At 38.7% G+C, this 13,073-nt stretch overlaps 1 protein-coding gene across 3 annotated transcripts in view; it reads left to right on the top strand.

Moving 5' to 3' along the window:
- LOC101168638 (endothelial cell-selective adhesion molecule-like) overlaps window positions 1-13,073 on the top strand; it is a 56,236-nt gene that overhangs the window by 36,777 nt on the left and 6,386 nt on the right. The window contains exons 1-4 of one of the 3 annotated variants that reach the window (XM_023961506.1): window positions 2,972-3,255; window positions 8,371-8,516; window positions 9,422-9,623; window positions 9,974-10,129. In XM_023961506.1, the coding sequence (XP_023817274.1) occupies window positions 3,021-3,255; window positions 8,371-8,516; window positions 9,422-9,623; window positions 9,974-10,129 (739 nt within the window). In that variant the 5' untranslated portion in view covers window positions 2,972-3,020. Of the gene's footprint in view, window positions 1-2,971; window positions 3,256-8,370; window positions 8,517-9,421; window positions 9,624-9,973; window positions 10,130-13,073 lie in introns of those variants that run through there. The other 2 variants (XM_004075591.4, XM_023961507.1) reach the window with 2 other exon arrangements.

Here is a 13,073-nt window from a genome sequence, read left to right as displayed (position 1 = left end):
TGGATGGACCTTTCACTGGTGAATAAATTACAAATTCTACCCTAATCTAAATCAAAGCAAAACCCTTCAAAAAGTTTATGAATAATAAACATGTTGGCATGAACAGCTGCTGGAAAATGAGCTTTTGTTTTTGCCTCTTTAGATCACATCCAAGAAAAAGGACAGTAAAACGAGGCATAGCGTTTTATGAACTTGGAGAGAAGAGGTGTACATGGAGGATAAATCTGAGCTCCATCTAAAGCTTTAGCTCCACAGAGAGCCTCACATGAGGGACAGACATGGGTGGAAGCAGAGATTACTCCGGGAGATAGAGTGCGGCTGGTTAAAGAGGATCAGTTTATCTTCACACAAGCCTAACATGGCTCCCTGAGGGCTTTGAGAGAGGGACTGACTTTTTATCCCTCACTTGATCATAACAGCAGCATCAGATTAAGATGCCTTGTTAGATGATCAAATGTGGATTCTTTTTTAATGCAAGAAACTGCCATAAATGCATGGATTTCTGCATATTTTTGGTTTAGAAATGGCCATTTTTTACCCAAATTAAGCAAACTTTACTTCATTACTTTTGCTTTTAGATGGATGGGTCTTAATTTTTTCCTGAGTTGTTTTTTATTTCATCATCAGGTGTCTTTTTCATAGTATTCTGCTTCCCCCTATAGACGGCAAAGAATATTGCAGCAAATGCACATTTCTTATAAACAAGTGCCCCAACTCAAACACGGATAACTTTGTGATTATTTAGTTAATGTGTCGCTGCGGGGTAACGTTTTTGAGTCCTTTACATTGCAAATGTGCAGCAGAAAAGAAGAAAGAAAACAGTTTTCTTTAAGAAGAAAAAAAAGGAATCCAATTAGTAGAAATAAACCATGGCTGGAATTGTAGCCAGTGGCAAAATGTAATCAGGACATAGTCAAACGAGGCCACAACACATCATATCATTATCATCTTCATGAACCACTCCAGATTTTTTTAAACTTCCCAAGGATTTGGGTTGAATTCCGTTTCATATCCACATCTTGAACTGCAGGCTCGTCTGCGCACACAAACACTCCCCAGATGGAAAGGTCGTGGATTAGTGAAGATTTTGCTGCATTTAATAAACAATTGGTGGCACAGTTCTGAGGATAAACCTACTCAAAGAAATGCAAGAGTAGTCTGGAGGGAGGGCACTGCATGACATGATCCCACTTTATCAGGGTATTTTTGGACCATTCAAAATTTGACTGACTGCACATGTCCTGCACCCCCTTTAGAATTCATTCATATCAAGTCTGTAGCCTCTCTGTATTGAACAGAGACTTCTTTAGTGTTTGCAGAGGAAATCAGAGGGTTTGAGAGGAATAAAGATGTGCTTTAAATCTGAAAATTGATGTTTCATCTCCTTGCTGTACATTATCAGTCAAAAGCATGCTGACATGACAGTGAGGATGTTAAAGATAGTAATCTCATGCATACATGACCAGAAGATGGATTTGTTGTCTGGCCCCGCTGACATGAGCATACATGGAGGATGTAGTCTTAATAATAGATGAGGACGGTTTTTGGCTTTTCATTTTGTGTTCCACGTTGAAAAGATGAACTGGTTGTGCTTGGTGAACATGAAACAACTGATACCGCCTCAGCCACTGGTGATGGCTTCTTGTCCCAAGTCATTCAAGTCATTTGATTCTGAGATCTATTTAAAAAATAAAAACAATGTTTTGGGATAGTTCATTTAAGAATACTTTTACAATAAATGCAGCTGGTAAATATTATCCGTAAAGTTAAGAAACAACTGAGAGTTATAACAGGTTTTAAAAAATGCTTTTCTTTCTTCTTTCAAAAGTCAAACATAGGGCTGTGGATCATTTTACACTATGAAACTGTTCGCTTCCTGGTTTCCTTAAGCATTAAACCAAACTTAAACATCACTGTTCCTCAGACAACAGTTACAATAGACGACAAGATGACAGTAAACGAAGACACAGCAACACCTCAGTCTTTTCAGTTTGGTGGTTTGAATCTCATCCAATAGAAGTTTTATAATTTACAGATTTCATCAAATACAAAATATATCCTGTGATCAATTAATTTATTCACATTTATGTTGTCATTACATATGAAACAAAGAAATACTATTACAAGTTCTATTTTATGTAGTGAGTGTGTTTGTGTAGGAGCTGATGGTTTCATTTTACATACACACCAAACACAGACAATAAGTTATTGTTTCACTGCTATTCTTCTTCTCCCTAATATTATTTTTAGTAATATTATTATTAAAATATGCACTTTCTGACTTTATTTTTTCCATTGCATTGCTAAAAGGTTTAGTTTTATTTTGTTTTTAGTCCAAATTATAAAACACATAACCAAAAAGTTATTTAAGGTGCATCGTGGTAAAGGAATTTTTAACTTGAGGTCTAAAAGTTTGTATTTATCTTTAAAAAGTTGCCATTTCTAGAAGCGTTTGGAAAGGGAACAGTTTCTATTAAATATTCTGCATGTATTCCTCATTCAAATCACAGCCAGACCCAAAATAAATCACATAACCTGAATAAAGACAAAGTGCTTTTGTGACGCATCGAGAAGAACTGCTATCATAACATAAGCAGTATGACAAGTAACTGGGACTTGCATCATATTCATGCCCGCCTGATCTATTTTGCTCACGTGAGGTGAGAGGATTGAGATTGGGATTGTTCAGGGATTAGTGGGCAGGACTTACCAGACTCAGATTTTCAGAAATGAAGGGAACCCGGCCGTGGGCTTAGGATGTCCCACGAGGAATAAGAAGGCTACCGTCACAAAAACACAAATGATAAACAAGTGCTGGTGAACAAGGAATCTTGTTCTTTCTGGCGCTTTCTGAAAAATGTGCACATTTTGTCTCTTTTTTTAAATTTTTTTTTTCACCCCGTGGACCTTTGACCCCTCCAACAACACCCACCTCCTAATTCTCCTCAAACAGCTTTGAGTCTGGAAAAGAAAGAAGGCGTGCCGCGCTGTAGAGATTTAGAGATCTGGGCTTGCTGTTGATGGATCATACCACTCCCCCTCTTTCATCTTTACCTACCCATGATCCCTTCGCAACCGTCTATGCAGGATACTTTTCTTGTCTGCGGCTGAGGGGTTTAGCGGCAGCAGTAGCTCTTTTTTCATTTCTTGCTTTAGATATTCAACCAAGCTTCAAACTGGAGACGCAGACGGACTCTGGGTGCTGGGATCAGCTGATCCAGCTTCAGCTGTCTGGTTCGGGTGACTGGGAGCCCTGTGAGTCAGATATCCTCTCTGTTTCTATCCTCATATTTTCCTGCAAAGGCTTTTTCTCCCCCTCTCCATAAAAAAGCATTGGATAAGTGCAAAGATAATCTTTCCTCATGTTTTTGTAGCCAGTAAACAGTTCAGAGATGGAGGCTGCTGCTCAGTTCTTGTTGATGCTAAACGGTAGTTGTGACAGAATCCTTTGGAAACCCAAAATTACATTTTCCTTTAAAAAAAATTACGCTAGTCAGATATTAGGGATCCAGGTGGGGTTTTGCTTTTTACTGTTGATTTTTTTAATAGCTGAAGTAGTTTTAATACTTGTGTTTTTGTAATTGTTGTAAACTTGGATTTCTATTGAAGGTTAAACAATAACTAAATCAATTTTATTCCTACAGTTCCAATTCTCTCTTTTTATTGTTTGATTAGATTAGCTGGATGTTAAATTTACTTTGTTTTTTTAGGGAGCATATTTGAGGAATTTATAATATGTCCGTTTAGTTTGAGAACTGGCATCTGAAAGCCTAAATTATTATTTCTTTGCCCTTACTTTTGTATAACTAACTCAATTTAATCCATTTTATGTCAGTAAAACACAACAAGTAGAGAACATTTTAAAAGAAAGTCAATTTTTGGGTTTTTCTTGTTGTTGTTTGTAATTCTAACCAGGGATCTAAATTAACTTTTTCGGTTACTAGCCAGGGTGGCCGCTAACATCCGAAGTCTACCTCTGTCAGCTGTGGCTACGTCAGTAGCTCACCATCACCCACTATGAATGAGAAATGAATGAATAATGGACACAATGTAAGCATTTTGACAATCTGGAAAAGCCCAGATAAATCCAATCCATTATTATTATTATTATTATTATTATTATTATTATTATTATTACCGGCAAAATTAGTGTATTGTGTATTTAAAAACAAAAAAGTTATTCCCTTCATTTATAAAGTTGATGATTATTCTCTTATTAAAACAAAATACTAATAATAATTGAAAGTGTAGTCAGGTTTTATAACATTAGAGAAATTACACGTTATTTTAATTAAAGATATTTTAAAAAATGTTCTGAATACAGAACTTTCTTTAAAGGATTGACTTATTTTATCTACATCTTTACTTAGTAAAACGTTGGGGAGGTATTAAATATTGACATATTGATATGTATTGTATCTGTATTTTTTGTTTCTAGTCAATGCAGTCCACAGTCAATTTTTCAAGATATTTTTTAAAATTATTTTTGATATATTTTTTATGGAAGCATATTGCATTTATTTAAAAGAAGACAACCTTTTATTATTGAATGCAATACATTTTTATAAAGATTAAAACTAGTGATAAAATGTTTTTTTTTTAATCTCCTGCATAGAAAAAGCCTGCATATGTTGAAATATGTGCAACATTTTGCAATATTGTGTGTGTTCTTATAGATCAGTGTGCTGTAGTTGTTGGTCTTGGTCATTTCAAAGAGTTACAATGACATGGAGCAACAAGTGACTCTGTTTGTGTTGGCGGATGTCAGTGAGAGCAAATGCTAGAAATGACCAATGCACTGAGTGCAGCTCTTAATGAAAGCACCTCAGTGCAGAAATTCCATGCAGCCCCTGAATGCACCACCTGCTGATGTGTGTGACTAATAAATCTACTCAATAAAGTCTGAATTAAATGCTTGAACCAAATCTGGGAGGGATGTTGGTGGTAGCCAAGTAGGGGGGGCAGTGGCGGTTTTTGATATGGGCGATGTGGGCGGTCGCCCAGGGCGGCACTTCATAGGGGGCGGCATTTGCCGTGCCTGAGGCGTTACACCTAATGTGCTACATACTATATTCAAAGAGGAAGCTTCGAGCTTTTAATTTGAAATTGCTTCAGCAGCCGACACTTAACGCTTTTTGTTTGACACATCAGACTCTTCAGAATGTCTTCCTCCTACTTGCTCTTCACACTTATGGTGCAAAAAAAAAAAAAAAAAAAAAAAAAAAAAAAAAAAAGAATATCTCAGAGTGAAACAACGTAAAACAGGCACATGAAAAGGAAATAGGCAGAACAAACACCCGTGCTCAACCCAATTTCGAAAAAAGCAGGCAATGGAGATTATTTCCCACAATTCTTTGCTCCGACACAGCAGACCCGATGCGCACGTGACCACCGCCCTCTGCTGCAAGACGCTTGCGGCCACACCTCTTTGCGGTAGTCTTTGGAACATAAGTCAAAAAACTCGAGAGGGGAGCGCAACTCGCCGGTGGCTGGCTGAATCACACTAACAGGTGATTGTGAGTCATTTTCTATCTAACAATCAACTCTGGGCCGCAGCTGCGCTTCCCGTCATAGAGACGGAGCCGCGTGTGTCAGAGGGAAGGGGAGGGGGAGGGGTGGTGCGGGCAGACCATTTTTTATGGATTGAGTTTTTTTGGAGGATTTCTACTGTTGGTGTTGCACGAATTTAGGGAAATGCCAAATATTTCTGGAGTAATCACACTGATGAGTTCTATGATTTAGTCTTTAATGTTTCATAAGACCTAAACATATTAATCACAATAAGTTTTATTTTTTAGATCTAATCCCTCTGATATGCTTCACAAAGACACACGCAGGACGTCACACATTAAGAAATTATTGCTAAAAATGAAGCAGGAGTCCAGCTCTAAAAAAAATTTCTCTAAAAAATGATGAAAGAGCAAAAAAATGGAATTATTTGATATAATTTCTTATTAATATTTCCAGGCTTTCTTTGCTTTTTGTCCTGCAGCATGTTCATATTTGTATAATTTTGACAGAATATATTTATATGGAGAACAAAATATTACAACTTATTTAAGGTTTAACTTGTGTTCCTGTTTTTATTCATATTTATGTTCAAAAAGTTCAGTTTAAAAGGTTTAAAAGTTTAGCTTTAGTGTGTTCAGTAAACATTTATCTTCTTCGGCCCAAAACCTTAAGCGTGTTTTTAACTTAGGCCCCTGTGTGACTGAGTTTGACCCCCCTGTAATACGAGTCTAGAAAATTCATGCATTTTTTGTGTAAAATGGCTAAATAGAAGATAGGGAACACAGCAGGATGTTGTCAAATTTTGTATGTGTGCGTGTGTGTGTGTGTGGGGGGGGGGGGGGGCGCTGGTGGGGTTACTCGCCCAGGGAGTAAGTTAGTGTAGAACCGCCACTGAGGGGGGGGCAGACACTTAAAAGTCATGGTTGTGAGTTTGAGCCCCCTGTCAGAGATGATGAGCAAAGCCTCACCTGCCAAAGGGGCTAGTGACACGGTTTTCCCGCCTACCAAATTGAGGTTTTACCCACGTTTGCTGGGTGGGTGGGTGTTAATATAGAACCCTGATTCTACCACCTAGATTTTCTGATATTTTTGCATTGAAATCTTTTGGAAATATTAAGGAATTGTTCTTCTTTAGACTCAGAACAGAGATGTGGTGACGTGCATGGAGACCTAATGGAAAAAAAAATGTTCACTTGTTGGCTGCAGAACCTTCATAACGATGTTGTTTGACATCTTTCATACAGATGCAGCCTTGCATAGCAACTTTTAGATGTAAACGACTTTGTTTGCTTTTAAAGGTTTATCTAGTATCTTGTATTTATTTAGGTAAGGTGCAGTTGGGTGGACATAAACTGTAGGTCCACCTGCTGATAGATGTTGTTTGCATTTTTTGTCACACTTGTGTTTTTTGGATCATCTAGCACATTTATATGTTAAATATAAAACACAAGTACAAAATTTGGTGTAAAAAGAAAGGCTTTTTATTAGGAAACAAAGGTATAATTGTCGTATTTAAGATGCACTGTGTTGTTTCTGAGCAACAACAGCTCTGTTTGAGATTCCGGTCAGGATTTTTACTAGTTTACTAGTTTCTTGTCCTTAAATCAGTATGTTTTTTGAGAAATAGTAACATTTAGAGAATAAACTGATGGGGCTGGATTTTGGAGCATTGTCCTTCTGAAGAACTGAGATGTCTCAGCTTGAGGATGTGACGAAATGGAGGAAGTTCTCCTCCCAGAGAATTCCCTTTTTCTTTTCTTTTTTTTTTTGGAAACTGCAGAAGTCATGGCTCCATTTATCACAGTAAGTCTTTAATGTCCTGATCCAGCCAAACTGCCCCATATCATCACTCTACCACCATGAAATGTTACTGTTGGTGTGATTCATTCTTTTTCTGTGAAGCTGTGTTGCCATCATAACAGATTTGATGCAGAACTTTCAAAAGGTAAATATTTGTCTTAAAAGTCTCTGAGATTATAAAGAACTTTCTGTTTAAGCTGAGATGAGCTTTATAGCGGTTTGTTGTCTTCTGCTCCTGAATGCAGACTATTTTTGCTCAGTCTCTTCTTCATAGGATGAGTCGTAAACTCTAGCCTGAGTCAGGCGTAGTCTGCGGTTCCTCTGTAGTTCAGGATTCTGTTCTCAGCTCTTTGGTGACCTTTTGGATGTTTTAGGGGTAATATTGGTCACTTCTGGGAATGTTTTCTTCCTTAATTTCTAGAGGGTGGCTCACATTTTATAATAGATGTATGTGGATCTCCTAACTTCGTCAGTCAGGTTCTGATTAATTGTTTGCATCGAGATTGTGTGGCTGTGATTATGCCTTGTTGTAGATTATGTTCATTTCAATTCATGTCACAAACCACAGCTGCTTGTGTTTTAACCTAATTTAAGATATCGTTTTTATATTATTTAATCATTTCTAATTATCGATTTTTATTTTAAAAATGCAGTTTTTCTTTTTAAAATCAGAAACATTTAAGTGACAAACAATCCAACTTTTTTCTCAGCTCTGTACCTGAATCACCTGCAAGCACATTCCATCCTTTCTGTGTGTCGACACATTTTTATTGAGTAGATCCGTTTAAGCTTATTTAGACATTTTTTGTTAAGTGTGATATTTAAAAAGAACATGAAACCTGTCCTGAAAATGTTTGTCTTGTTCTTTGCCGTTCCATATGATTGAATGATGCTGTAACATTGAAACAAAGTTGAAAAGGTTATTGATGCCCACAATTGTTTACAACTTGATGAAATCTTTCTTTGTTATCCAGCTGCAAAAATCTCAATTTAATGTTGTGATTTTAAATAAAACTACCTGTCAAACCGAAATGTGTGACTGTGCTGTTTGTTTTTCAGGTGATGCTCAGAAGGTGGAGATGCCAAGCAAAGAGATGGAGGTGGTGAGGGGGCAGATGGTGGTGCTGCAGGCGTGGTACAGTCCCAGCTCGGACATTTCCAAAAACACCGTCATTTGGCACTTTACAGGGAACGAGTCCAAGCAGGTGAGGGGGTAGATGTATGCAGGAGCTGTAAAGAAGCTCAAGGAATGCAACTTTATTCAGAAAAATATTTGATTCTACATTCCTGAGAAAACACTTTCAGGTAGATTCAAACTGAGATTGAAAAAGGATAACAAGTTTACAGTAAAAACTTTTTTTTTTAAATTAAATGTAAAAAATTATAGAGGGTTTGATCGGCTGCTCCTAACGTGTTTATAAATTGACCTTTAAATATTGACAATTTCATCAATATTTTGTGCAGAAATGATACTTTTAATCTTTAAAATTGTCAGTTTTCTGTAGGTAGAATGTGCTCTTGTGGTCGAATATTATTTCAAACTTGAAGCTGGCCTAATTTTACCGTTATGACCCCCCTGTAACCTTCTATGGACCAGAAAGGAGAGCCTTTTTAAAAGCATTACAAGGAAGCTCAACATTTGTGCTGATCCCTGACAGCTGCTGCAGAAAGCTGAGTTTCAAGGCGCAGATAGAAACCATTGTTAAAGGGGAATTAGTCAGGTTATTAACAAGGACAACGATGGCACGTTTTGCTTTGCTTTACATGAACTTGTGGGGAGATTGCTCATGTCTGCACATATGTCCCACAGCATGTGTGTTTGTGCGTCCGCATGGTAAATAATTTTAGCGTGTGATGCCTGCCAGCTTATCTCAAAGGGAAAAGTCTGCCTAAATTTCAACGTCCACCATCTGTACATGTCAGGATTATCTTCATGAAGGATGTGGTTAATCTGCACATCTTGACATGGCTGTTGCAAAAGAGTCAAACTTTTTTTTTTCCAGCTCAAAATATCTATATTTTTTTGTAAAGGATTTGGTTGTATCTTGCATGGACCCCTCTCTGGGTCCGCTAAGGCCAGTTCCACTAAAGTTGTTTTATTTTCCCACAGGTGATAAACTTCAGCTCAGGTAAAGTCGGGCACGGTCACAATGATTTCACCAAAAGAGTTGGCTTTAGTGTGACCATGCCCTCGGCCAACCTCTCCATCTACATCAACAAAACCCAGGAAAGCGACTCGGGTCTTTACTTCTGCCATGTCATCGTCCCTGGAGGTCACGGCATTTCTGGAGAGATGAGGCTTAACGTCAAAGGTAACTGTCCACAGTGTCAGAAGACTTTTCAAAGGTATAGTGAGACAGTTTGGAGCAGAGCATTCTTTGAAAATGTTAGGTTTAGACTTAAATAATAAAAAAAAGTGGTGTTTGGATAATTGGAAGTGCTGTAAAGTTATGAAGTTATCTTCCAAGAGCAGATGGAAATTATATAGAGGGGTCGAACCACCTATTTATTTTCATATAGAGTGCCCACTGCCCTGAGTATCTTTCACATGGCCAGCAGCAGATTAACACTAATGTACATGCTGGAGAAGAGGTCAGTGCTGTTGATTCTTATCTCTCACATGTTAAGTTGCAGCGCTGACCCAGTGAATCTGTCTCTGCAGTCCCTCCTTCTCCCCCAGTGTGCCGCATGACCGGAAACCCCGTGGTGAGAGGCAACGTGACTCTGAGCTGCAAGTCCAACCACGGAAAACCTGTCCCTCAATACAAGTGGACCAAAGCTGCACCCACATCCGAGGTCTTCTTCTCCCCAATCCAGAGTGAGTAACGTCTTCAAGGATGTTCTGTGAAACACCTGAGGGTGAAACTGTGTCTGCTTTGCATTCACATCTGCATTCATAACATGCATTTTTAGGATTTCTGCTCATGCAATCATTGCTCTTAACAACAGAGGCGTTGGAATTGATTCGTTTTTCACACCAAAGATGCAAGAGCTGAGGATTTTTTTATTATTTTTTTCAGAATAAAGGACAACTACACTCCACATTTTGTGTTTTCCATGGATCACAGTAGCACTCAAAATTGCATTTCTAAAACAAAAGTAGTTTTGCTGTACTTCACAGCTTACATCCCAACTCAAGGCCTAATGTGTTATTCAATTCCTGCACCCCAGAAGTGCATTACTAATGCATTAATAATCCAATTTACTGTAATTATTGGTTCATCAGGACAGTTATGATCCGCTCCTAGTTCAGCAAATCTATCTTATCTATTCAGGAATCCATTAATTTTCCTGATTGATTCATGAAAAACGTAAAATAACTGAGCAGCACATTTTTAAAAATGTTCCAATTCTAACTCGGAAATGCTTAGATTCCAACATAAACCCACTTTTCTACAGAAGACTTGGGATTCATGCTGTTTTTATTCAGATGAGTGTAAACATTTCAGCCACTAAAATGGTTCACATCAGAACAACAGGAACCTTTTCCTGACTCGTTGCATCACCTGGCAGTTTGCTGAATTAAACTTTGGCAGAATCGGTCTGTGAACTTTTAGCCAAACTCCCCTGAATGATCTTTTTTTCATAAGTTACACATTAAAGCCTCGTGGCTTCACTCAATTCAAGCAAGTGCTTAGGAATTTCAACCCAGAGTAACAGAAAATTGTACTGATGCAACTCAGAGTGGTCATTTCCGACGTAGAGATGAGTTGTTGCTGCAGAAGCTTGTGTTGCATCATGATGTCCTCTGACAATGAATATTCCACTTCCTACAGCCCATGGAAACATGTTATTCTCTTTATTCTATGGTTACTGTAGGCCGTTACCAATGCCTGCCCAACAACTCTTAACGACAGCAAAAGAAATGCGCCCCAGAAGTTTTTGATTTAGTAATGGAGCTATGCTCCACAACCGCCTTAATTTCGTCTCATCCACCAGCCCGCCTCCCTTTATTTCCCTTATTCAACCAAAAACGGAACCCTATAAACCTAAACCCCGACAAAAGGATGAATGACAAATCCAGGGCCAACAAACTTCTCTGCCCGGTGCTTTCACTGACCTCCGGAACCTAGAACATTAACCCAAACAGCCATTCTGCCCAACTTAGTCTACTACCATGCTTCTTTCATTCGTCTACAACCTGCAGCAAAACAAAGCAGTTTCTCAGAGATAATGTCAAACAGCAGAAGAACCGGAACATTTACAAAGGATCCATTTCTTTGTGGTCTAACTAAGGCAGAGATTGTGCTAATCTAGTCGGTCATAAACAATGTTTACATCAGTTATTTTCATTTCAGGAGAGGGTCTGCCCGGCTACAGCTGTGCAGGCGGCTGCAGTTCAGTGGTCCTGCTGTTATTGTCAATTTCATCAGTGATGGGATGAGAGGAGCAGGCATTCTACATGGTTACAGAATGATGGATGAGAGGGGCAGGCTGGAAGGACTGTGTCACTCAGGACTTGGTCTTTTATCATAAGAAAAAAACCTTGTTTTCTTGTGATAACGGAGATGTCGTGGATGTAGATCGTAGATGTAGATGTCGTGATTATGAGAAAAGGGGGGGGGGAGCAGGGTAGACTGTTCTCGGCTTCGTATTTATGCGTACATTTATATTTAACTGATATTAGGAAACATGTCGTTAAAGTGTTTGAAATGTGTGCAAACACAATTTTGCCCACAAAAATGACTGATCCATATTAATAGATGCAGGTGATGCGGTCTTTTGCCATGGCCACAGGTGAATCAAATTCTACCTTTTGAACGTTTTGGGTTCCTCTCAGAGCCTTTGTCAGTTCTAGCGTGTTTTTGTTAATAGGATGCTCCTGTGCAACAACCTCAAATATCCACCACAGTCAATTTTCCAGCCGACTTTCAGTAGGGCTTTGACAAAGTGGAAAGAAATAGAAACAACTGCAATAAAGAAGAAACGGACAAAACAAGGTTGCAAAGTGCAGCAACTTTCTGCAGATAAATTCACCGCAGACTCCAAATTCAAGTGGCCGTTAGATGAGCTCAAGGGCGGGGCTTTAGAAAGCTTTATAATATTGCTTTCTATGGACAAGCAGCTGCAGCTGCAGCCATACATCACAAAGTGAAATGTAAAAAGCTCAACGCAGTGGTATGAAGGAAACCGCCACTGGAGAATTCAGCTCTCTGCAGTAACAGATTGCACTTCTCTGTCTGCCAATCGGATGGAAGAGTCTTGGTTTGGCGGACGCCAGAAGAATGGAAACTGTCTGACACCATACGTGTGAAGTTTGGTGGAGGGAGGATCATGGTGTGGAGTTGTTTTTCAGAAGCTCTTAATTACTGCTCCCAACAATGTTGGGACAGTTCGGGGACAGCCTCTTGCCGTTCCAACAGAGCACAAATCAAAGGTCCATAAAGTCATGGACTGACTCCTGACCTCAACCTCAATTTGGGATGAATTAGAGCAAAGACTGGGGACAAATGTGCCTATGTAAAGTGGTCAGACATTCCCATGAAGGCCCTCCTAAACCCGTGAAAAGCTTTCCTGGAAGAGTTGAGGCTTTGATAGCTGCAGAAGGTGGCCAACGTCACATTAAAGCCTGTGGATTAAAGACATATCACTGAAGTTCATATGTTTCAAAGCAGATAAGTGAATACTTTTGGCAGTATGGCACGTCATGATTAGTTTTGTGTTAAAAAATATTTGAAGCTCATGAAGCTACAGATAGACGCTGATTAAGGACAAACATCTCAGTTTTTTATGCTTTAGATCCCAATTTTGCCAAGTTGAGT

Source organism: Oryzias latipes, chromosome 13 (assembly GCF_002234675.1).
Source record: "Oryzias latipes chromosome 13, ASM223467v1".
Lineage (NCBI taxonomy): Eukaryota > Metazoa > Chordata > Actinopteri > Beloniformes > Adrianichthyidae > Oryzias > Oryzias latipes.
Note: the sequence above shows the minus strand (reverse complement) of the source record. Positions and strands in the feature narration are given on the sequence as shown.